At 38.1% G+C, this 26,518-nt stretch overlaps 1 protein-coding gene across 1 annotated transcript; it reads right to left on the minus strand.

Moving 5' to 3' along the window:
* Nucleotides 1-19,491: 19,491 nt before the first annotated feature.
* Nucleotides 19,492-23,617, minus strand: tnfrsf11b (tumor necrosis factor receptor superfamily, member 11b). The gene is made up of 4 exons (XM_079441144.1): nt 23,595-23,617; nt 22,882-23,263; nt 20,776-20,952; nt 19,492-20,143 (listed from the first exon to the last, which is right to left on the minus strand). The coding sequence occupies exons 1-4, from the start codon at nt 23,595-23,597 to the stop codon at nt 19,854-19,856; spliced, it is 852 nt and encodes a 283-aa protein (XP_079297270.1). The 5' UTR covers nt 23,598-23,617; the 3' UTR covers nt 19,492-19,853.
* Between the last annotated feature and the right edge of the window lie 2,901 nt (nt 23,618-26,518).

Genomic DNA, 26,518 nt, shown 5'->3' on the forward strand with positions numbered 1-26,518 from the left:
ATATAATTTTTTACAGCATGTTAATTCTTCATTGATAGTATGAACTTACAATGAACTAACAATGAACAAAATATTTTTAATGTTAGAAAAATAGTCATGTTCAAAAGAGAAACTTTAAAATTTAATAATATATTAACACATTTTGGAATTAATATTGATCAACATTAAATGGAATATAATTATTAATGATTATATATATATAATGATAGCTACAGACACCAAACTTGGTACATAAATTGTTCACATTAAGCCGGACAACTTTCTAATTTACAGACATTAGCTACGACCAACAGGAAGTCGGCTTTTTTTTTTTTTATGTGTTTTTTTTTTTCAAAACGGGCTGTAAACAAATTCATACACCTCCAAGCAGAAACCACAAATTCACACCAAACACAGAACAAGACAGTCTGAGGATATGTGATTAATTCCATGAATTTACAGTACACTATGGCGAGAAGAAAATTTTAAAACTTATCAGAGATATCCTGTCACTGTGCTTCTAATGTGTGCGGTAGGTGACTGGGTGAGTGACTGACTGTGTGAGTTCAGTGAGTGTGGAGGGGGAGAGAGAGAGAGAGAGAGAGAGAGTCTGTTTAAACTTCTCAATAAAATCCTTAAAAAATGCTTAAAGCATTAAAGGTTTTGATAACACTTTATAATTGAGTCTCATTTGTTAACAGTAGGGAATGCATTAATTAACATGAACTAACAATGAAAAATATATTTTTTAAAGCATGTTAATTCTTCATTGATAGTATGAACTTACAATGAACTAACAATGAACAAAATATTTTTAATATTAGAAAAATAGTCATGTTCAAAAGATAAAACTTTAAAATTTAATATATTAACACATTTTGGAATTGATTTTAAACATTAAAACATTGATTTCAACATTAAATGGTATATATTTATTAATGATGTAAATTAACAACAGTTAAATAATGTTGTTTTTTAACATTGGTTAATTCACAAATAACATTAAATATTAACAATATATTTTTTACTTTATTCATTTGTGTTAGAAAAAATTATTCATTTTAGTTAATGGAAAAATAAATCATTAAAAAATGCTTATAAATCATTAAAACCTTTGGTAACTATAATAATTTCTCATTTGTTAGCATTAGTAAATGCATTAACTAACATCAACTACCAATGAAAAATATATTTTCATAGAATTTAAAGTTTTATATGTTGTTCTGTGTGTGTGTTTCACAGAGTTGATGGTTTGGATTAACCCTTTAATTGCCGTATCCCTTAAAACCAAACTGCCAGAGGGTTACTGTGATGCTTGTGCTCGCTGGGCACCGTTTTATCGATGCCACCGGGGTGGCGTATGCTGACGGCTTGGGCCCGTCATCGCTGCTCGCAGCTATATTTATTTTTTTTTTTTTTTTTTTTTTTTTTTTTTTTTTTTTTTTATTTCAATCATCCGGGCACTTTTGGGGGCCTTAACGTGCCCGAAAACTCTCGAAAATTGGCACGCACATTGGAACCTGCGGCCATTAGGACGCCGCTGAGGCTGGGACCCGGGCGTGGCACAGGGGCTCTACGGCGCCCCCTGGAAAATTGTCAGAAAACTTGATGTATAGCTCACACATACTTGCACGTATTCATATGAAACTCGGTACACATATAGAACTCATTGAGCTGAACAACTTTCACGCAGCATGTCTTAGGCTCCGCCCAACAGGAAGTCGGCTATTCAGGGCTGTTTAAAAAGCGCATGCTCTGGAATTTGATATACTCCTCTGAGGATTTCCATACGATTGCCACCAAACTCGGTGAACATGATCTCAGGACATTGGGGACGCTAAATTGCGAAGATATTTTTGATATGTCGAACGGTTTGCCCGTGGCGAGGCGATGAAGTTATGGCGAAAAATGAGACCCAGGAAATGCCTAATAACGTCCACATACATTGTATGATGTAGATCAAACTTCAGTGATTTGTTCTTTGTATGATGCCGATCGGATAGATGTGACTATTATGACTGAAAGTTATAGCGCCACCAACTGGCTGCAGGAAGTGTGTCGTTTTCAAAATGCTTTGAATTCAGCATCTTATTTTTACTCGATTTGCTTCAAACTTCACCAGAATAATGTCAAAACACGGCCGATGTCAAACTGTGAAGGGAAGATTGATATCTAAAATTATGTTGCCATGGCAATGTGTCAAAGTTGAAAATTCGTTTCTGGTGATTTTGAGGCAGATAACATGTTTAGAATGTCATGAAACTCAACACACATATGAGTATTAATGATAGTTAGACACTGGAAAAAGCTCATATACGGGCGTGGAAGAGGCACTCTATAGCGCCACCTTTTGTCAAAAATGAGGGGGTTAGTTTTAGCTACAGACCCCAAACTCGGTACATAAATTGTTCTAATTAATCCGGACAACTTTCTAATTTACAGTCATTAGCTACGACCAACAGGAAGTCGGCTATATTTATTTTAATGTGGGTTTTTTTTAAAAACGGGCTGTAAACAAATTAATACTCCTCCAAGCAGAAACACGGAAATCACACCAAACATTTTTTATCATGATGCCAAAATACTGAAGATGCTAAATTGCGGACGGATTTAGGATATCTTGAACGATGATTTAATGGCAATTTATTAAAGTTACAGTAAAAAAGATCATTTCTTTTTTTTTTTAATCTTTTAAGAGCAGCTTCCAAACACTTCATAAAAAATTACATACACAGAACAATACAGTCTGAGGATATGTGATTAATTTTATGAATTTACAATACACTATGCAGAGGAGAAAATTTGAAAACTATCAGAGAGTTAGACTTAGACTGCTTCTGAGTGAGAGATCCCTGTCAGCCTGCAGCTGAGTGAGGGGTGGGGTGGGGTGTGAGTGACTGTGTGAGTGACTGTGTGGATTGAGCCAGTGGGTGAGAGAGAGAAAGAGAGAGAGAGGGTCTGTTTTTTTAAATCTTTAAAAAATGCTTATAAATCATTAAAGATTTTGATAACACTTTATAATAAGGTCTCAATTCTTAACATTAGGAAATGCATTAATTAACGTGAACTAACAATGAAAAATATATTTTTACAGCATGTTAATTCTTCCATGATAGTATGAACTAACAAAGAACAATTTTTTTAAAGCATTTATTAATCTTTTTAATGTTAGAAAATTAGTCATGTTCAAAAGATAAACTTTAAAATGTAATAATATATAAACACATTTTGGAATTAATATTGATCAACATTAAATGGTATATAATTATTAATGATTATATATATATATATATATATATATATATATATATATATATATATATATATATATATATATATATATATATATATATATATATATATATATATATAATGATAGCTACAGACACCAAACTCGGTACATAAATTGTTCTTATTAATCCGGACAACTTTCTAATTTACAGTCATTAGCTACGACCAACAGGAAATCGGCTATTTTTTTTTTTTATGTGTTTTTTTTTTTTTTAAACGGGCTGTAAACAAATTCATACTCCTTCAAGCAGAAACCAAAAATTCACACCAAACATTTTTTCACATGCTTCCAAGATACTGAAGATGCTACATTGCGGACTGATTTAGGATATCTTGAACGGTGATTTAATGGCAATTTATTAAAGTTACAGTAAAAAAGAACACTTTTTTTTTTTATCTTTAAAGAGCAGCTTCCAAACACTTCATAAAAAATTACATACACAGAACAAGACAGTCTGAGATATGTGATTAATTTCATGAATTTACAATACACTATGGAGAGCAGAAAATTAAAACTATCAGAGTTCTCCTGTCTCTGTGCTTCTAATGTGTGCGGTGGGTGACTGGGTGGGTGACTGACTGTGTGAGTTCAGTGAGTGTGGAGGGGGAGAGAGAGAGAGAGAGAGAGAGAGAGAGGGTCTGTTTAAACTTCTCAATAAAATCCTTAAAAAATGCTTATAAAGCATTAAAGGTTTTGATAACACTTTATAATTAAGTCTCTTTTGTTAACAGTAGGGAATGCATTAATTAACATGAACTAACAATGAAAAATATATTTTTTACAGCATGTTAATTCTTCATTGATAGTATGAACTTACAATGAACTTACAATGAACAAAATATTTTTAATATTAGAAAAATAGTCATGTTCAAAAGATAAAACTTTAAAATGTAATAATATATTAACACATTTTGGAATTGATTTTGATAAACATTAAATGGTATATATTTATTAATGATGTAAATTAACAACAGTTAAATAATGTTGTTTTTAACATTGGTTAATTCACAAATAACATTAAATATTAACAATATATGTTTTACTTTATTCATTTGTGTTAGAATAAATTATTCATGTTAGTTAATGGAAAAATAAATCATTAAAAAATGCTTATAAATCATTAAAACCTTTGGTAACTATAATAATTTCTCATTTGTTAGCATTAGTAAATGCATTAACTAACATCAACTACCAATGAAAAATATATTTTCACAGAATTTAAAGTTTTATATGTTGTTCTGTGTGTGTGTGTGTTTCACAGAGTTGATGGTTTGGAATAACCCTTTAATTGCCGTATCCCTTAAAACCAAACTGCCAGAGGGTTACTGTGATGCTTGTGCTCGCTGGGCACCGTTTTATCGATGCCACCGGGATGGCGTATGCTGACGGCTTGGGCCCGTCATCGCTGCTCGCAGCTATATTTATTCTTATTATTATAATTCTGACAATTATTATTCTTATTCTTATTAGGTTTGTTGTACAATAATGTTTATTGATATTATTGGTAGTATGTTGTTGTTTTATACAATTATTATTGTTATTGCCAATATTAATAATATTAATAGTATTATTATTACAGTTATTATTATTATTGCTATTATATTATTATTAATAATAATATTGTTGTTGCTGTTATTATTATTATTATGCTTGCTCTCCAGTATTTCACTGACAGACTGATGGACTGTAGTCGAAAGAAAAAGAGACAATAACTCACAGTAGTAATAGTATAACTTACAGTAGTGTCTGAATGACTCGATACAAAATTCTTTTTTTTTTTTTTGTTATGAATAAATACTTGTTAAAATAATAATTTTTAATCTCAAACATTAAACTGCCCATTCTGCTTGTTTGAACATATTTTAAAATATTGATCTTCAAGTGCACTTGATTGATAACCATATATATATATATATTCTTGCAGATGAGGACGGGTTGTGTTGTTCTTGGCTGATAAAATGAGTTCAGCTTTGTGTCATCATGCAGACATTGTGTGTGTGTGTGTGTGTGTGTGTGTGTGTTTGTCATTAATGCTGGATGCCAAAAGATGCCCACTCAAACCCTGTTCTCCAGAACCCATCTCATCAGTGCTGAAGAAGCAGGAGACGTGTGGACCTGCAGCTCACTGACAGACGCCCACGTGTCCAAACGTGTGTTTGATTTTCTGTGTAACCACCATCACCACTGAACTGGAAACTGCTGCAACAGCATTAGCACGTATCTACAACAAACATGCATGACTGAATGCACTACTCTTTCGTACCTTATTTACCCCTGAAGGATGCATATTAATCCCTAAAGAGTTCATATTAGTTTATAAATGGTGCATATACTGTTTGAGAAGGTATCACCCCATTGGCAGCTTTTACTCAGAGTGAACAAAATGCTTCGGCCCATGAGTTGCACAGCCTTAACCAACACTGAAACAATTTACACTCAGAAATTGATAGTTAATTTAACAAATAATAATAATAAAAGAAACAAAGACTGAAGTAGTTTTTTCTTGTAAAACATACTGCACTAATCTCTCTCTCTCTCTCTTTCTCTAACATATATATCTTAGTAGATAAACCTTAAGATCTGTATTAGAGCTTTTTCAGAAACACAGATAAAAAGTGATTGTCTAAAATGTTCACAAATGTTCAGTATTCATCTTCCTGATGTTTATTTTACTCTACTGGGTCATTTAAAGAAATAGTTCACCCAACAACAAAACTTGCTGCAAATTTATTTAAAGATGGGAGAAGCGTTATTATGGATTATGGACTCTATGGTATTTGAGTTAAAAACGTCTTAATGCTGGATGTGTTTCAGCTTTTGTCTTCTCCAGATGTTAACTGATGGACTGGAGTGGTGTGGATTATTGTGATGTTTTTATCAGCTGTTTGGACTCTCATTCTGACGGCACCCATTCACTGCAGAGCATCCATTGCTGAGACACTGATGCAGACACATTTATACAAACCTGATGAAGAAACACATTCATCCTGATCTTGGATGGCCTAAAGGTGAGAACATTTTCATTTTTAGCTGAACTTTGGATGAGTCACATGAACTACTGTGTTATTTTGATACTGTTGCAGTGTCATGTTTGGTTCATCTGTCCCTATTTGTTTATGAGCGGTTAATATTGTACACCATCTTAGTACATATTAGCATGTTTGTTTTTGCAAATAAAGACTAAATAAAATGAGCTCCAAGAATAGCATTATGCAAACAAACACACAGCTGGCTCTTTCACAGAAATGAGCGCAAACATTAGCTCTTCATATCTGAGTAAAAGCAGATATAGACTGTCTCTGACGCCAAACACATTTACTAATCAAATGAGCAGACGGAACCACTGACCACAATTAGTTAATGATGAACATACAAACCATGTCACAGGAAGACCCCTTTAAATTCCCATGAGCGAGTCTGAAAATAACAACTTCCCTCTATAAAATCAGCCAGGATATGCAACCAAATGTTCACTCTTGAAATAAATGCTCCAAAAGTGAGATATAAGAAAAGTCTGAATTACAAGAAAAAAATCAGAACTCTTAGAAGAAAAATCTTTAGGTTTCTTAACTCTTTCCCCGCCAGTGTTTTTGAAAAAAGTTGCCAGCCACTGCCAGTGTTTTTTTGTTTTTTTTAATTTTCACTAAAATTTCATGGCAACCAGAATATTTTCTTATATGAATATCTGAACATGCAATACATCAAAATAAACATAAGATCCTCTACTTTCAAACAAAAAAATTTTATTCTAGCTTAAAGCTTTGGTTTTATCAACACTTGAATGTAGGTAGGTTTCATTAAAAAAAGCAACATTTTGAGCAAAATCGCATTATCAAATACTACATCTAGATCATACTCAGTAATATTATCAAAGCAAAGATGCAGTAGATGGCTTCCATCAGTACTCCCAAACCTTACACAGACATTTAACACTTTCTGGATTGACTTTCACTCTGTATCCCTAATAAAATCCTTAATATAGAAAAAGCCATCCAGCTATTGCTGTAACTAAGCTGAATAAAAGACATGAAGACAATGAATGAATGATGAATGATGCATTTTATATAGCGTATTTATTGTGTATTGCCGTACACCCAAAGCGCTTTACAATCATGTGGGGGTCTCTCCTCAACCACCACCAGTGTGCAGCATCCACTTGCACAATACATGCACGATTGCGACAGTATATGGTTTATGTGGGTTTTTCAAGTCATCTCCAGTTAATAACTAAAGCATCGAAATAATGTACTGCTAGCTGTTGCGAATGATCAGACTGGGTTAGATCCATTTGCAGCTTTTATTAGAATAATCAAACAGGCAGGGTCAAATACCAGCAAAACAGTGCAATAGAGGCAAGGCAGAGGCAGAGTCGGGAGTCAGGCAGAGAGTCGAGGCGGGCAGCGAGAATCAGAGTCCAATAAACAATCCAGGTCAGGGCAGGCAGAGAGCAATCAGAAACGTGAACAGTCCAAGGTCGAGATACAAATCAAATACGGGTAAGAACACTCAGTAGTGACAGCCGGGGCAAATCAAGACTTCGCAGGGATGTGGTGTGTGTGAGTGGCTTTTATGTGTGTGTGTAAATGAGGTGCAGGTGTGATGTGCAATCAGTCCCAGGTATGAGGTATGATGGGAATTGGAGTTCATGAGAGTGTTAATATTCAGGAGATGGCTCCCTCTGGTGGTGCGAGGGAGGCGGTACAGGAACCTCTTCCGTAACAGAGCCCTCCCCCTGTGAGCGGCTCCTGAAGCAAGGAGGCAAACGACGCCGGGGTCTTCCTCGAGGTCGGGGGGCCGGACCCCTCCCAGTCGACCAGGTATTGCAGTGTACCTCCCCGGCGTCTGGAGTCGAGTAGCTCATGCACTCGATACGCCTCCTCACCGTCAATCAGGCTGGGCGGGGGGGTCTGGTGTACGGTTCCTTCCTCCGTCACTCCTCTCGGACCACCAGCGGGTTTCAGTAGAGAAACATGGAATGTGGGAGAGATGCGATAATTAGAGGGCAGTTCCAATCGAAATGATACCGGAGAAATTTGTCTAATAATTTTGAAAGGACCAACATACCTGGGACTTTTCTGCAAGGGAGTCTGAGTCGTAAATCCCTGGTAGAGAGCCAAACCCATTGGCCGGGGGTATACACTGGAGCGGGGCGACGATGGCGGTTGGCTTGTTGTTCTTGACGTCTGACTGCATGAAGTAGGTGAGTGTGAGCACGGTCCCAAACTGCCTCGCTGTTCTGCAGCCATTCTGTGACTGAAGGCAAGTCAGTGGGCTCGCCCGACCAGGGGAATAGTGGTGGTTGAAAACCCAGAATACATTTGAAGGGGGTCATTCCCGTGGCAGGTTTGGTGAGGGAATTCTGTGCGTACTCGGCCCAGAACAAATATCTGCTCCATTCAGATTGCTGCTGTTGACAGTATGAGCGAAGGAATCGTATCACCTCTTGGTTTAGACATTCTGTCTGTCCATTGGATTGGGGATGATACCCAGACGTGAGGCTGATGTTAACGTTAAGGTGTTTGAAGAAAGCGGTCCATAATCTAGAAGTGAATTGTGGTCCTCGGTCTGATACGATATCCTCAGGTAATCCGTAGAATCGAAACACATGATTGCAGAGCAGTTCAGCCGTCTCAAAGGACGTGGGTAGCTTGGGTAAGGGGATCAGACAGCAGCCCTTAGGGGAAATGGTCGATGATGGTGAGTATAGTGGTGTTACCTTGTGAGTTGGGCAGATCTGTAATGAAGTCGATGGCGATGTGGGACCAAGGACAGTATGGTGTGGGTAATGGAGTTAATAGTCCAGCTGGTAGTTGTCTGGGAGACTTGGAAGCGTTGCAGTTGGCACAGTACCGAATAAACGTGGTCGTGTCGGTTAACAGAGTTGGCCACCAGAAGCGGTTTCTGAGTAGTTGTGTCATGGCCGTGATTCCAGGGTGACCTGAGATGGGTGTTGTGTGTACCTGGGTGATGAGTCGTTGACGAAGAGTTTCAGGGACATAAGTGAGGTTGGCGGGACAATCAGCGGGAGGTGGGTCTTCAAGATTCAATTGTTCAATTTCGGTCATGATATCCCATTGTACCGGGGCCACAAGCAGATTCTCAGGGATGATGTTATCGGAGTTGGATGTGTGAATTGTTTCCTCTGTCTGACAAGAGAGAGCATCGGCTTTAGTGTTCTTGGAGCCGGGTCTGTACGTCACTGTGAAGAATAAAGCCCACCTGGCTTGACGAGGATTTAGGCGTTTGGCGGAAGGAGGTATTCAAGGTTGTTGTGGTCTGTAAGGACAATTAATGGATGCGTTGCTCCCTCCAACCAGTGTCTCCACTCCTCGAGGGCCAATTTCATGGCTAGAAGCTCGCGATTCCCCACATCATAGTTACATTCAGCTGCTGTCAGTTTGCGGGAGAAGAAAGCACATGGATACATTTTGGCTGGTTGACCATGACGTTGTGATAGTACTGCGCCTACCCCTGTGTTAGACGCGTCGACTTCTACGATGAATTGCCGCTCGGGATCAGGGTCTCGTAGGATGGGGGCTGAGGTGAATCTGGTTTTCAGCTCGTCGAAGGCTTGCCGTGACTCCGTGGACCAATTTAAACAGGGTGTGTGACGTTTCGTCATGGCTGTTAGAGGAGAGGCAATGGCACTAAAGTTCCTGATGAAGCGTCTATAGAAATTAGCGACTCCCAAGAAGCGTTGGAGCTCCTTCATTGTTTGAGGTAGCGACCAATCCAAGACCGCGCTGACCTTTTTCTCATCCATGGCTACCCCCTCCTGGCTGATCACGTACCCTAGAAAGGACGTGCTCGTCTGATGAAATTCACACTTCTAAGCTTTAGCATAGAGTTGATGTTGGATGAGATGTTTCAAGACTGACCGAACGTGCTGAATGTGTTCTTCCATGGTGTCTGAGTAGATCAAGATATCATTGATGTAGACGATTAACCATCTATCCAACATGTCCCGGAAGATATCGTTCACGAAGGATTGAAATACTGAAGGACTGTTGGCAAGGCCGAAGGGCATAACTAAGTACTCATAGTGCCCACTAGTGGTAGAGAATGCGGTTTTCCATTCATCCCCTTCTTGAATGCGAATCAAGTTGTAGGCGTTGCGCAGATCTAACTTGGTATAAAACTTGGCTCCGCGGAGCTGTTCTAAGGCGGCTGGAACTAGGGGCAATGGGTATCGAAATTTAATAGTGATGTCGTTCAGGCCGCGGTAGTCAATACATGGCCGCAAGCCTCCATCTTTCTTCTTCACGAAGAAGAACCCGGCTGACGCTGGAGAAGTTGAAGGTCTGATGAATCCTTTAGCTAATTCCTCTTCAATGTAGTGTTTCATTGCTTCGGATTCAGGCTGAGACAGTGGGAAGATTCTACCTTTTGGTGGTGTGGTACCGGGCATAAGATCAATGGCGCAATCGACAGAGCGATGTTCAGGTAGTTGAGATGCCTTTCTCTTGCTGAAGGCTTCGATGAGGTCAGAGTACTCAGAAGGCAAGTTCAGCGCATCAAAGTATGGAACAGAGGAGTTAGGAGTACAACTCTGGAAACTTTTGACCGACAGCGACTTTGACAGATGGCATCCCATTGGATGATTTGGCCCTCCCTCCAGGAGATGTGGGGGTTGTGGGTGCACAGCCAGGGTAAAACAAGAATCAGTGAGTGATTGGGTGAGTGGATGACATAAAATCGGATGGTTTCTGAATGCAAGGTTACAATGCGTAGATTGACCTCTTCCATGAGACTGAGAATTCCTCCCTCTCCGAGGGGCCGGCCGTCTAGCGCCTCCACTATCAGGGAGGAGTTACAAGGAGTTAGTTTCAGTTTGCATTGGGAGGCAAATTCACTTGACAAAGTTCCCAGCTGCCCCAGAATCTAATAGGGCTGTGGTAGCGACCGTTTGATCCTGGATAACTAACTGAGCAGGCAATTTTAAACAAGATATAGAGGTTACGCTCTTGGTTGGAACACTCACCGCTTGAGATTTGGGCGATGGACGAATCGGACAGGAGATCTTCATATGCCCTGGCCACAATAAAGACACAGATGATTTTGCATACGGTGCTCACGTTCTTCTGGAGTGAGGTGTGTGGCACCTAATTGCATGGGTTCGTGAGCGGTGGCAGTTTCATGGGAATAGTGGGGCTTGGCTCGCATCGAGCTTCATGAACAGATTTGGTTATCAATCTGAATGGCAAGATCAATGAATTCATTCAAGTTTCTCCCCTCATCCCGGCAAGCCAGTTCAGATTGCAGTTCCGGGGTTAATCCCTTTCGAAACAGGAGTTTCAGCGTGTCCTCCACCCAGGTGGTTTGAGCAGCGAGAGTGTTGAATGAGAGAGCAAATTCAGCAGCCGATCTTCTTCTATGAGAGAGGGTTAATAATTGCTCTCCGGCATTGCCCTTTTCGGTGGGGTGTTCGAACACTTCACGAATCTGCTGGAGGAAAGCCTCAAAGGTGGGGAATGAGGACCCATCCGTCCTCCAGACTGCTGTTGCCCACTCCAGTGCTCTTCCGGTGAGTAGTGAACAAACAAAAGCTATTCGGCTTGATTCAGAGGGGTATAATGATGGCTGTTGGCTGATGAAGAGTGAACATTGCAGTAAGAACCCTTTGCATTTGGTGGGAGTACCATCAAACTTCTCTGGGAAAGCGAGTCGAGGGCTGACTGGAGAGGTGGCAGTAGGCGGGGGTTACTTGGAGCAGGTGATTGAGCGGTCGTGGTGTAAGTGGTTGGCAAGCGGAGGCCTTGCAATGCCTGAACCAGTTCCTCGGTTAAAGTTGTCAGTCGATTCAACTGTTGCTGATGCACCGACAATTGTGAGGCTTGGGCTGATAATTCAGTGGACAGTTGCATGAGAGCTGCTGGATCATGTGGTGGCGAAGTCTTCTGTTGTGAACGATCAGACTGGGTTAGATCTATTTGCAGCTTTTATTAGAATAATCAAACAGGCAGGGTCAAATACCAGCAAAACAGTGCAATAGAGGCAAGGCAGAGGCAGAGTCGGGAGTCAGGCAGAGAGCTGAGGCGGGCAGCGAGAATCAGAGTCCAATAAACAATCCGGGTCAGGGCAGGCAGAGAACAATCAGAAACGTGAACAGCCCAAGTTCGAGATACAAATCAAACACGGGTAAGAACACTCAGTAGTGACAGCCGGGGCAAATCAAGACTTCACAGGGATGTGGTGTGTGTGAGTGGCTTTTATGTGTGTGTGTAAATGAGGTGCAGGTGTGATGTGCAATCAGTCCCAGGTATGAGGTATGATGGGAATTGGAGTTCATGAGAGTGTTAATATTCAGGAGATGGCTCCCTCTGGTGGTGCGAGGGAGGCGGTACAGGAACCTCTTCCGTAACACTAGCTGACATATCATTTATTGCAGTAGCTTATCGAAACAAAAAAAATTATATTTTCTTCCTTATTTTGTGATAAAAATGAAGAAAAAAAAATAAAATAAAAATTCTGGGTCTGCCAGTAAAAGGACTCAAACCCACAACCTTCAGATTACAAATCCAACTCATTAACCATTAGGCCACAACCACCCCCACTCACAACCACACAATACATTACAATATTACATTACTCCCTAAAAAAGTAACTGTAACTAATTGTGATTTTATGGAAAGTATGCATTGCATTACTTTTTCTCACCCAGGCTGGGTTTGCTTTTTTTTTTAATATAAAAAGCTACTATTTTTGCCAAATATTAAAGCCCTTTCCAGTGGCGGAGCCAGGACATTTGGCCAAGAGAGAGGCCAGCAACCAGTCTGGGGTAGTCAACCCATCATTATTTAAATGTAAAATGTGCTTAACTGTAAAGTACTGGGCTGCGTTTCCCAAAAGCATCATACGCTTAAGTTGATCTTAGCTCCACTGGTTTCAATGGGTCTACAATGTACTTAAGCTTGTGATGCTTTTGGGAAACGCAACCCTGGACTGTTTTAGAGCCTAAAACACAAATGAATACAGTTAATTTCTACTTAATTGTAGTTGAGATATTTGTGATTTAAATTCATATTTAATAGGGACAAATAGCATATATTTGAGATTGTCCGGTATTTGTGTGTCAGTACACTGCAAAAATGGCTTTCTTCCTCAGTATTTTTGTTTTGTTTTCCAGTACAAACATCCTTAAATCAAGATACATTTCCTTCAGAAGCAAGTAAGACACAAGATATTAAGTCTTGTTTTCAGATTTTTAAAAAAAAATAAAACAAATTTCTGTTTAAACAAGAACCAACAAATATCTGCCAGTGGGGTTAGAAAAATATTTTACATATCTTTGTCCATTATGTTTTTTGTTTTTTTTTACCACAATGGCATGGTATACTCCCATTCAAATGTTTAAGACAAGTAACATTTAAAATAATAATAATGAATACAGAAATTAATAGTTTTATTGATCAAGTGTGCATTAAATTGATCAAAAGTGACAGTAAAGACCAGTTTAGGGTCAATATTGCATTACTCCCCCAAAAAGTAACTAATTAGGTTACTTAGTTGCTTTTTATGGCTAGTAATGCAGTATGTTACGACATTACATGGGAAACAAAGAAACTGCCATTACGTATTTGAAAAAGTAACTCAAAAAAGTTATGATTTCAGAATGATGTAGCCTGAGAATAATTAGATTTTTTGAAAAAAATCATATAGCTGACACAAATGGGTAAAAACTTTCCCTGGACCAACTAGACTTGGGCTAAACTCCAAATGTTTACAATGTCTGGCTCTGACTCCGATATAAACTCAGAATTATGAGAAAAATAGTCAGAATTATGAGATATAAACTCATGATTATGAGGTATATGGTTAGAATTGTGAGATATGTCATAATTATGAGAAACAAAGTCAGAATTTTAGAATTTTATTGCAGGATATAAACTAAGAATGATAAGGAAAAAAGTAGTTTTCCAGGAATGTTAAAGGTTCTTTATGGAATCGTCATTGTCAGTAAAGAGCATGAATGTGAAGAGATGGTTTCAGGATTACACATGACCTTTGATTTGTGTCTCTAGCTGATTTAAAAAGCAGAAGAACTGGTTTCTGTTCCATTCTCTTCTACTTCTTTTTTTAGTTTACACTAGGTTTCCACGCTATGGAATGCAGAAGCGTCATCTTACCTGCTTCAACACGTCACTGACAGACAATCCCAATACATATGGTTTAGAACCATAAAGAGTTTCCACAGACGCCAAATGCTTCCTGATCAGGAATTCAACACAAAACATTAAAGCTGCACGTTAATCACAACCACATGCAAAAGAGACACATTTACATGAAAGAAGAGCAAATGTGCAGTTTGCATGTGACACGAGAGGCACAGTATTTGAATGCATCACTAACACTGAGACATCAACTTATCTATCTATCTATCTATCTATCTATCTATCTATCTATCTATCTATCTATCTATCTATCTATCTATCTATCTATCTATCTATCTATCTATCTATCTTATATGTCTATATGTCAGTCCATCTGTGAGCTACCAAACAAATTTCGTTGTATAACTACAATGACAATAAAGTCTCTTTACTTTACTTACTTTACTTTATCTCTGAACCAAAAACAACCGATAGCTACTCTCAGTGATATGTGTCGGGTCCCCGCTATGATAGCAGCAACTTTCACAATTGTTTACAGAATAAGCGGGAACCCAGTGTGCCTGTAGCCTTCTCTATCTCTGTTTTATCACGTGATAGAATGTCTAAGGCCTTCCCAAGCCGTCCGGCTGACCCATCTAACCTGCGGCCTATAATGCTTCAAACTAAGATTGCTGAGACACAAAATAATGCCATCAAGTTAGCATTTTTAAACATTCGCTCACTAAAAAATAAATAATTTCTGATCAATGATTTAATAACCACAAACAACCTGGATTTTATGTTTCTAACCAAAACATGGCTAGAAGACAGCTGCAGTGCAACTTAATTGAAATAGCCCCTCCTAACTTTAATTTTATAAATGTCTGGAGGACTGTTAGTTTTGAAATGCAGAATGACACACCTGCACAAAAACTGCCCACACCTCCCAACGACCGGGCGCTCTGTCTGTCTCCAGCCGACGTAAGGAAGACCCTATCTAGGATTAACCCACGCAAGGCTGCGGGTCCTGACAACATACCTGGCCGTGTTCTGAGAGACTGTGCTGCACAGCTGACAGATGTCCTAACAGATATCTTCAACACCTCGCTGAGCCAGGCAGTCGTCCCCACATGTCTCAAATCCACAACAATCAAACCGGTACCAAAGAAATCACCTGTGTCCTGTCTAAATGACTACCGTCCCATAGCACTGACTCCAATCATGATTAAGTGCTTTGAGAGGTTAGTCATGCACAACATCAAAACCAGCCTCCCCAACACACTCGACCCGCTCCAGTTTGCATACCGTCCAAACCGCTCTACGGACGATGCAATATACTCCACCCTCCACCTGGCTCTTACCCACCATGAAAATAAAGACTCCTATGTTAGAATGCTGTTCATTGACTTCAGCTTGGCATTCAACACAATAATCCCACAACAGCTCATAAATAAACTAAACCTGCTGGGCCTACAATTCCCTTTGTAATTGGATCCTGGGCTTTCTAACCGGAAGACCTCAGTCAGTCCGTGTCGGCAACAACACCTCGAGCTCTACCACACTGAGCACAGGTGCCCCACAAGGCTGTGTGCTCAGCCCGCTGCTCTTCACACTGCTGACCCACGACTGCACTGCCAAGTTCAGCTCCAACCACATCATCAAGTTTGCTGATGACACAACAGTGGTAGGTCTCATCAGCGACAATGATGAAACACACTACAGAGAGGAAGTGGCACAGCTGGCTGAATAAGTAAAAAAAAAAAGTCGTAAAGTCGTGACGTATTGTCAAGTATGGTGACCCATACTCGAAATTGGTGCTCTGCGTTTAACCCATCCAAGTGCACACACACAGCAGTGAGTAGTGAACAAATGCACACACACACACACACACACACACCGTGAACACACACCCGGAGCAGTGGGCAGCCATGCTGCAGCGCCCGGGGAGCAGTTGGGGGTTCGGTGCCTTGCTCAAGGTCACCTCAGTCGTGGTATTGAGGGTGGAGAGAGCGCTGGACATTCACTCCCTCCACCTACAATCCCTGCCGGCCCGAGACTCGAACCTGCAACCTTTGGATTACGAGTCCGACTCTCTAACCATTAGGCCACGACTTCCCCCTAATGGTGTGGCACTAACAATTTAACAATTTTTGTATAGGGTAAATACTTATATATAGTATACTTATAGTTAAATCTGTCAGTAGGTTAGTTGTGTATAGGTTTATAGTGTTTTTTACTTCATTGTTGTATGTCTGTATTTATGTAGCACCGTGGTCCTGCGAGGCACAACATTTCGTTCCACTGTATGTCCCCACATGTAGCGGAATGACAATAAAGCTCAACTTGACTTGACTTGAGAGGTGGACATGTAGCTGCTCTGTTTAAAGATGTTTATCAATGCAAGCAAGTGTCATTTGGTGAGTACTTGTCTTTTGAATATCTAGATATTGTGCCGAAAGGTGCTCCGCGTATTCTGTTTATCATTATTTGCAGGCCTCCAAAATACTCTCCAGCCTTTGTTGATGATTTCACTGAACTGTTATCAATGATTTCCTCAGAGTTTGACTGTTTTGCTATTGCAGGGGATTTTAATATTCACATAGATAATGCAGAAATCAAAACTATTACAGAAATTATAACTGTTTTAAACACTTTTTACCTGAGTCAGCATGTGCATGGACCCACACACAATCGTGGACACACTCTAGATTTACTCATCAGTAGAGGTCTAAACATCTCATCCATTGTTATTAAGGATGTAGCACTATCTGATCACTTCTGTATTTTCTTTGATATATTGATCTCTGTCACACAGATTCTACCTCAATTTCAAAAAGAAGTAAATATGCCTGTTTTTGAAGCAATTAATAGCAAATTATTTGGAAGAAATAGTACAGCACCTTAAATCGTCAACCTGATATCTTGACACACTTTCTGGGATGGTACTCAAATGGTTCAGGTCATACTTAGAAGGGAGAGGTTATTATGTGAGTATAGGAGAGCATAAGTCTAAGTGGACGGCCATGACATGTGGAGTCCCACAAGGCTCAATTCTTGCACCGCTCCTGTTTTGCCTGTATATGCTCCCACTAAGTCAGATAATGAGGAAGAACCAAATTGCCTATCACAGCTATGCTGATGATACCCAGATTTACCTAGCCTTATCTCCAAATGACTACAGCCCCATTGACTCCCTCTGCCAATGCATTGATGAAATTAACAGTTGGATGTGCCAGAACTTTCTTCAGTTAAACAAGGAGAAAACTGAAATCATTGCATTTGGAAACAAAGATGAAGTTCTCAAGGTGAATGCATACCAGTGAATGCATACCTAAAAATCAAGTCAGAAATCTTGGGGTGATTCTGGAGACAGACCATAGTTTCAGTAGTCATGTCAAAGCAGTAACTAAATCAGCATACTATCATCTCAAAAACAAGAATCAATGCAAGTTAATGCAAGAATGAGATGTTTTGTTTCCAGTCAAGATTTGGAGAAACTTTATCACCTTTTATAACTTTATCACCAGCAGGGTGGATTACTGTAATGGTCTCCTCACCGGCCTTCCCAAGAAGACCATTAGACAGCTGCAGCTCATCCAGAACACTACTGCCAGGATTCTGACTAGAACCAGAAAATCTGAGCATATCACACCAGTCCTCAGGTCCTTACACTGGCTTCCAGTTACATTTAGGATTGATTTTAAAGTACTTTTACTCGTTTATAAGTCACTCAATGGCCTAGGACCTAAACATATTGCTGATATGCTCACTGAATATAAACCGAACAGACCACTCAGATCATTAGGATCGAGTCAGTTAGAAATACCAAGGGTTCACACAAAACAAGGGGAGTCAGCTTTTAGCTATTATGCGGCCCGCAGTTGGAACCAGCTTCCAGAAGAGATCAGATGTGCTAAAACATTAGCTACATTTAAATCAAGACTCAAAACTCGTCTGTTTAGCTGTGCATTTGTTGAATGAGCACTGTGCTATATGTCCCAACTGACAGCACTGTACTTTCATTTTATATAATTTTCCTTGTTTATATTGTTGTGAGTATTATTCCTTGTTTTTATTGCTGTGTAATAATTTTCTATTCTTAACTGTTTTAAATTTATTTGTTTTTAATTTATTTTTTCCGCTCACTTAGTGCGGAAGAGTTTGAACAAAGCTTGAGAATATTTGTTTTTAAGTTTCTTGTTTTTATTATTATTATTATTATTAAATGTTTTTCTATTTTTTTTCAACTCCTTATTTTTATTGCTGTGATGAATATTATTATTATTTTTTATGACTATTTTACGTTCATGTAAAGCACTTTGAATTATCATTGTGTATTAAATGTGCTATATAAATAAACTTGCCTTGCCTATCTATCTATCTATCTATCTATCTATCTATCTATCTATCTATCTATCTATCTATCTATCTAGCTGTCTGTCTGTCTGTCTGTCTGTCTGTCTGTCTGTCTGTCTGTCTGTCTGTCTGTCTGTCTGTCCGTCCGTCCGTCCGTCCGTCCGTCCGTCCGTCCGTCCGTCCGTCCGTCCGTCCGTCCGTCCGTCCGTCCGTCTATAGTCCATCTATCACTTACAAATGATTAAATACAAAATCAATGGTAGTTATTAAGATTGATGTGGTTTGGAATTGGTCAAATGTGCTTGGAAAAAAATATCATCAGAATATCAACATTTCTCAAGCCAACTTCAAAGTTTGTTGACTAACTTTACTCATCTAGTTTTTATTTCATTAGTTTTAATTATTTTAGTACTTCAACTTCACTTATTTCATTTCAATTAGCTGCCAGTTAATTTTTTTTCATCTATTTTTTTATTTCAGTTTTATTTAAATGACCAAAAAAGGTTTTTAAAATAGTTTGTTAACAATACCGTTATAAATGATCCGATCAGACTTTGTCAACCCAACAGTAATATGTCTTGATGAACTCCCTTCCTAGTTGAAACTTCATGTTTGTTTCCACAGCTGTGCTTTTTCAAATGCATTCTTGACTGTGAAATTTGAATAAGTAAATGCAATACAAAACTGCATGATATTACTCATATATTGTCTAAAATATGACAGCAGACGCATTTCAGGTCAATCAAAGGAAAACCCTAGAGACAGAATATATTTCACATCCACTCTTTTCGCTGTTTAATGAGTTGTTTTGTAGTCGGATACAGTTTGGTCAATAAATACAGAACAATCTTTAAATTCAAAACCAATACAAAAAAATAATCTGTAATATTTACAAAACAGTGGAGTCTAGTGCAACACAGCAAGTGAAATTAATTGACAGGACAGACGGAGTACAATCTGAGTGTCACACATCCAACATCCTTCACTGGAGCCTTAAACTGATCCAGATGTTAAAGTATCTAACGGTCACAACAAATCTGATGCACTTCTAGATTTTATAAAGCAGGTAAGACAGTATCAAACTCAAATCAGTGCAGTGTGTTTTTCAGTGCAGTGCAGTGAACAGGCTTCATCTGTCATAGTGCAGTGTTAGTGCAGCGCTGCTGGAACTGCAGGATTCTGCGTGCGATCCTGTCCGCAAGCAGGTTCAGGTGCGACTCCTCCAGGATGGACGGCAGATTCAGTGACTCCTCCTCTGTCGTCTCTTCGCTCCAGTGCTGGAGCCGCCGCATCGGACGCAGTGCAGCTTGCTTGCGAAACCGCTTCCTGCGCAGACGGCGGTTCACTAACTTCGCCAGACACTCAGTGCATGTCCCATACTGAACATGCAGACTGGACAGAACCGGCTTGAATAAATCCACCCAACCTGGAAGAAAAACACCAGCCGAGGATGAATTTACAGATGCAGCATTCTCACTCAAGCTATGACTATAATTTCACCCCATTATATCTCGCAATTCTGGATTTATTTCTTGCAATTCTGTGATAATATTGCAACTCTGCATTTTTTCCTGCAAATTCTAGATAATCTCACAAAGTTTATATCTTGCAAGTTCCAAATTTACATTTAGCAAATTTAAGTTTATATCTACCAACTTTTAAGTTTATATTTAGCAAATTCTAAGCTTATTTCTCACAATTCTAAGTTTACATCTTACAAATCTATGTTTACATTTCGTAAATTTAAGTTTATATCTACCAACTTTTAAGTTTATATTTAGCAAATTCTAAGCTTATTTCTCACAATTCTAAGTTGATATCTTGCAAACTCTGTTTACATTTCGTAAATTTAGGTTTATATCTCAAAATTCTGCGTTTATATCTTGCATCTAAAGTTCAAAGTTTACATCTCACACTTCTGATTGTATCACGCAAGTTTATATCTTGCTACACAGTTCTCAGTTCTCATTGTGAAATATAAACTCAAAAAGGCAGTTGCTATGGTGATCTGAGTGGTTGTGTGTGCTGTTGTAATTGTGAACGTGTGTGTTACTGTACCATTCAGCGCGAGGTCACAGGTTGCACACACATTATCATGCCACCTGGATCCCGGCAGCACCAGTTGTTCATCTGTCTTGCAGGCGCTGTGAGTAACGCATGCTGCATGCGTCTGCGTGCCATCTGCATAGCGTCCGTCTGCGCAGAGCTCACACACCGTGTCTCTGTGTGGCGTCCCTGCAAACACATCATCAAACATTACACAGCAGTCTCCGCGATACACCTTCACAGTAATCACTGTTTGAACAAGACCAGTGCAGACAGTGAGTCTGCGTCCTGACCACAGCCAACAAAAGCACCGGCTGAGTGACAAAACACACTGAGCTTTAACTTAACGGTTGCCAAGCAACATGATGCCGATGCACTAAGGGCTGTGAGTATCAGCGGTTGTGCTGTTGCCCAGCAACCATAAACAAACTACAAGTATACTTTAGAACTTGGAGAAGAATAGTTATACTGAATATCAATTAATATTATGAATTGTTCTGAATATTTATTAATTTCAGAACAACTTATGTATATATATTTAATATAAGTTATATATATTACAGTGTTAGTAACTAGTCACATGGAATGAATGAATTAATTTAATCACAAAATAAATCTAACCGTAATCTGTTACAGTGATTGAGCAAAAATATGTAATTAAATTACAGTTACTTATGAAAATGTTAACAATTACAAGAGATTTGCAACATGCAGATTTAATTGATTTCATTCATAAATTGCATTGTCTGTTCTAAAATATAAGATGTTTCGGAGTTTAGGACACATGCTTATTCGATCAATGTTTTATTTCCTATTTGGGTTTATGTATATGCTTTATTTTTTAAGATTTACTGTTTTTCCAAGGCAATGTTAGATACCAGTGTTTCCTGTCAGCTATGCAAAGATGTGATTTCAAAAACAGTATCATAGCTATTAAACTATTAATTGTAATGATATTAAATCTGTATTTTACCTCAGAACGATCTCAAAGTAAAATTGACGAGCTAATGTCTGATTTCGTAGTGGCAGTGCTTTTAAATGAAATTATTATAATCTTAATTTAAGAGATGAAGGTGGGGGGTTTTAGAAATTTCAATTTAGAAAAGTAATCAAAAAGTAACTAAACGTAATCAGTTACATTACTTTATTAAAGTAACTGAAATAGTTACGCTACTTATTGCATTTTAAATAGGATAACTTGTAATCTGTAACCAGTTACATCTCCAAAGTAACCTTCCCAACACTGTTTATATATAAAACAAAATGTATTCAGACACCTTCAACATTTCTCACATTATCACAGATAATTCTCTATAGTTTAGAAAATGGTAATAAAATATGAGAAGAACTCAGAGTAACAAATTGATCTTGATAATGTCAGATAACTGAGAGAAAGGTATGTAATGAATTCGGCTGAATAGCTGTCAGAGGTTAAATTTAAGAACACCATTAGATAAAACCAGTTTAGCTCAACCAATGCTTCATTTAGTTCAGTCTGTGGTGGAAAAACATCACATTAGCAATTAAAGAAAAACACTTCAGCATGACATGCTCAGCTCAAAGTGTCTGAATCATTTTTGATCCCAATTTTTTTTTTTAAATAAATTTTACTGGTAGTCCACTGTATGAATACATTTTGGGTATGATATGTGTTTGGGTCAAAATTATCCATTTTTCTTTTATGCCAAAAATCATTAGGATATTAAGATCATGTTCCATGAAGATATTTAATACATTTCCTACCATAAATATATGAAAACTTAATTTTTGATTAGTAATATGCATTGCTAAGAACTTCATTTGAACAACTTTAAAGGAGATTTTCTCAATATTTAGATTTCTTTGCTCCCTCAGATTCCAGATTTTCAAATAGTTGTATCTCAGACAAATATTGTCCTATCATAACAAACCATACATCAATGGAGAGATTATTTATTCAAATGACCCTTATGACTGGTTTTGTGCTCCAGGGTCACATATTTCAGAGTTTACTTTATTTTGCTATCCTCACTTACATAAACTATAGTGTCCTGCACCCACTAAAAATACATATGAAAATTGACATAATTGCTGTTTTGACTGTATTAATAACTGGTAGGCTATATATAGGCTGGTCACCTGGAGCTTTGACTCCGTGGTCCGGTTTACAGGCGCTGTGTCTCCTGCAGAAGTGCTGGTCCCAGAAGAACCCCGCCTCACACTCGCACACCGTGTTCACGGTTCCGTTACACGGCTGAACGACCCGCTGGTGATCGGAGCACGCGTCACAGCGCAGACAGCCGGGGATGTAGTTCCAGAACTCCGTGAACAGACCCTCTCTGCAGGGCGCGCAGTCCGTCTGACTGGAGCTCGTGCAGTGCGCGCGCAGGCGCGTTCCCGGCGGGCACCTGATACACAGCAGCTGCTGTCCGGTGACCGGATCCCTGCGCCGGTAAGAGTGATCGTCCTGCGCCAAACCGGCTCCACAGAGAACCGGCAGAACCAACGCTGTGAGGAGAAACTAAAGCGCAGAGAGAAGAAACTAAATATTGAGAAAATCACCTTTAAAGTTGTTCAAATGAAGTTCTTAGCCATGCATATTACTAATCAAAAAATAAGTTTTGATATATTTACGGTAGGAAATTTACTAAATATCTTCATGGAACATGATCTTAATATCCTAATGATTTTTGGCATAAAATAAAAATTGATAATTTTGACTCATACAATGTATTGTTGGCTATTTCTACAAATATACCCCAGTGACTTAAGGCTGGTTTACATATAGAAAAATAAGTATACAAATACTAAATGATATAAAGATAAAACTGAGTTTTAAACAGGTCACTCACCATGGCGCGTGCTGTTGTCGGGTTTCATTGAAGCGCAGGGATGCACGGGTTTATATCCTCAAGACACGCCCACAGATCAATAACAACTCATCACTAAACATGACTCTGATCCTCATCATCAAACTTAAAACTAGAGCAGAGTGAGTCATTCACCTGCAGCAGAAAAACCCTCAGACTCCAATTGAAAGAGGAACCCTTACAACACAACTAGAACAGAACAGCAATGCATCAGCAAAACACCAACAACACATCATTCACCAACACAATAATAATATTTATAATAAAGGGATAAAACAGAACATAAACACAACTAATTTCACTTTTGAACATTACATTTCATGATATGATGGTGTTTTTCATATGATCAGATTTTTTCTTGCATAACAGTATGTTTTTCATAATCATCTCATAACAAAACACATTGCACAATACAGAAACAAAAACATGATTCTGTTAGAGAAGTTTAGATTTTTCATGTGAAATGAGTCTTGATGCATAAAAGAGCGTTGAAGTTTATCTTCATTAAATCTTGAGATCTTGTCTCATAGATGGTAGAAATACAGCCCCTTGCTGAATTAAACATCTGAAACCGGCCTGTGCTGGTCGATTGGTTTTTAGCTGGTTAGTCAGCTGGTCTCCCAGTGTGACCAGTTGAAGCTGTGGTCAAAACTCCTCTAAAACCACCAGGTATGACCAGGCTGGAAAGCCAGCTCAGTCTGGTTTCAGTTGGGTTTTTGTCAGCACATGATTTGGGTCAGAAATGCCCAGAGGTTCTTGTAATACGAATTAGACTAAGCTGGTTCGATCTGGTCTTCCAGCCTGGTCATAGCTGGTTTTAGAGAGGTTTTGACCCTTTGTTTAGCTGACCAGCCATCTTAAGCCAGGTAAGACCAGTCAAGCAGCACCTGTTGTTTTCTGCTTTCAGTAAGTCATGACCAGTCTTGAAGAAAAACATAGATGACTAAGACTAGTTTATGCCAACAGATATTGCTTCAAATCATATGATATGACATCATGATTTGTGACTATAAAAGAAACATACAACTGTTTTTCATTGTCTGATAAATGAAAATTAATTTCTTTATGAAATCTGCGAACTGTCACGAGGTTCTTTCAGTTTTCATATCGTCATATTTCTTTAGTGCACTTAAACAGCATAAATATTAATGCTGTTATTAACTGAACTGAAAAAAAACTTAGAATAACCAAGTGCAGTAAATTGTAAAACTTAGTTATAAATGGTTGCCCCACTCTCAAGTGGATATAAATAATTGGTCTTTGAGACTATTAGAATATTGTATCACTATAAAATTGATCATACCCTGACTATTCATTGTGATTTATTTCTAGCTATTTTTGACAGTAAGAACAGACTCCATTTGTTATGGAGTTATGGACTCCAATGTTATGTTTATACTAGTAACACTAGCTGCACTACTAGTTAAGAGCTGTAGTGCCACCTGCAGGCCGATAAACGCTGATACAGCTGCAGAGATGAAGCAGGTGATGGAAAAACACCTGGTCTTAAAGCCATGACTCATGTCTTTTACTTTCTTCACCAACGTTACAATGACTTACACTGTATTCTCTGTCTGCATAATGCAAGTCATCAGGAACATGAAACCATTTTTATCAACATTCTTCAATTCTTACATTCTTCTCCTCACAGAAGACAGAAAGTCATACAGGTTTGGAATGTTTGGAAGCCAGTTTCCACCACAGAGTGAGAACAGCAACAACAACAAAGAGAAAATAATCATGACTTTTTATTTCACAATTCTGACTTTTTTCATAGAGTCATTAAATGAGATTTCAGAATTATAAAGAAAACTTGAGATATGACTTCAGAAATACGAGGAAAGAGGCAGAATTGTGAGATATAAACTCAGAAATATGAGGAAGGATTCAGAATTGCAAAATATAAACTCAGAAATATGAGGAAGGATTCAGAATTGCAAAATATAAACTCAGAAATATGAGGAAGGATTCAGAATTGCAAAATATAAACTCAGAAATATGAGGAAAATTTCAGAATTTCAAGATCTAAACTCAGAAATATGAGGAAATTTTCAGAATTTCAAGATATAAGCTCAGAAATACAAGGAAAAATTCAGAATTGCGAGATATAAACTCAGAAATATGAGGAATTTTCAGAATTTCAAGATATAAGCTCAGAAATACAAGGAAAAATTCAGAATTGCGAGATATAAACTCAGAAATATGAGGAAAATTTCAGAATTGCGAGATATAAACTCAGAAATATGAGGAAATTTTCAGAATTTCAAGATATAAGCTCAGAAATACAAGGAAAAAGTCAGAATTGTGAGATATGAACTCAGATATATGAGACAAATTTCAGAATTTCAAAATATAAACTCAAAACATTAGGAACAATTCAGAATTGCGAGATATAAACTCAGAAATATGAGGAAAATTTCAGAATTGTGAGATATAAACTCAGAAATATGAGGAAATTTTCAGAATTTCAAGATATAAGCTCAGAAATACAAGGAAAAAGTCAGAATTGCGAGATATAAACTCAGAAATATGAGGAAAATTTCAGAATTGTGAGATATAAACTCAGAAATATGAGGAAATTTTCAGAATTTCAAGATATAAGCTCAGAAATACAAGGAAAAAGTCAGAATTGTGAGATATGAACTCAGATATATGAGACAAATTTCAGAATTTCAAAATATAAACTCAAAACATTAGGAACAATTCAGAATTGCGAGATATAAACTCAGAAATACAAAGAAAAATTCAGAATGGCTAGATATAAACTCATATACGTATGAGAAAAAAATTCAGAACTTCAAAATATGAACTCAGATATACGGGTAAGATATAAACTCAGAAATATGAGGAAAGTCAGAATTGCAAAATATAACCTCAAAATTCCAAGGAAAAATTCATAATTGTGC

Source organism: Barbus barbus (assembly GCF_936440315.1).
Source record: "Barbus barbus genome assembly, chromosome: 19".
Classification (NCBI taxonomy): Eukaryota; Metazoa; Chordata; class Actinopteri; order Cypriniformes; family Cyprinidae; genus Barbus; species Barbus barbus.

Coding starts and splice junctions, on each gene's coding strand:
- tnfrsf11b (XM_079441144.1), bottom strand. Junction 20,953..22,881: donor CCACGGAGTCAAAGCTCCAG/GTGACCAGCCTA, acceptor ATGTGTTTGCAG/GGACGCCACACAGAGACACG. Junction 20,144..20,775: donor CTGTGACCTCGCGCTGAATG/GTACAGTAACAC, acceptor TTTTTCTTCCAG/GTTGGGTGGATTTATTCAAG.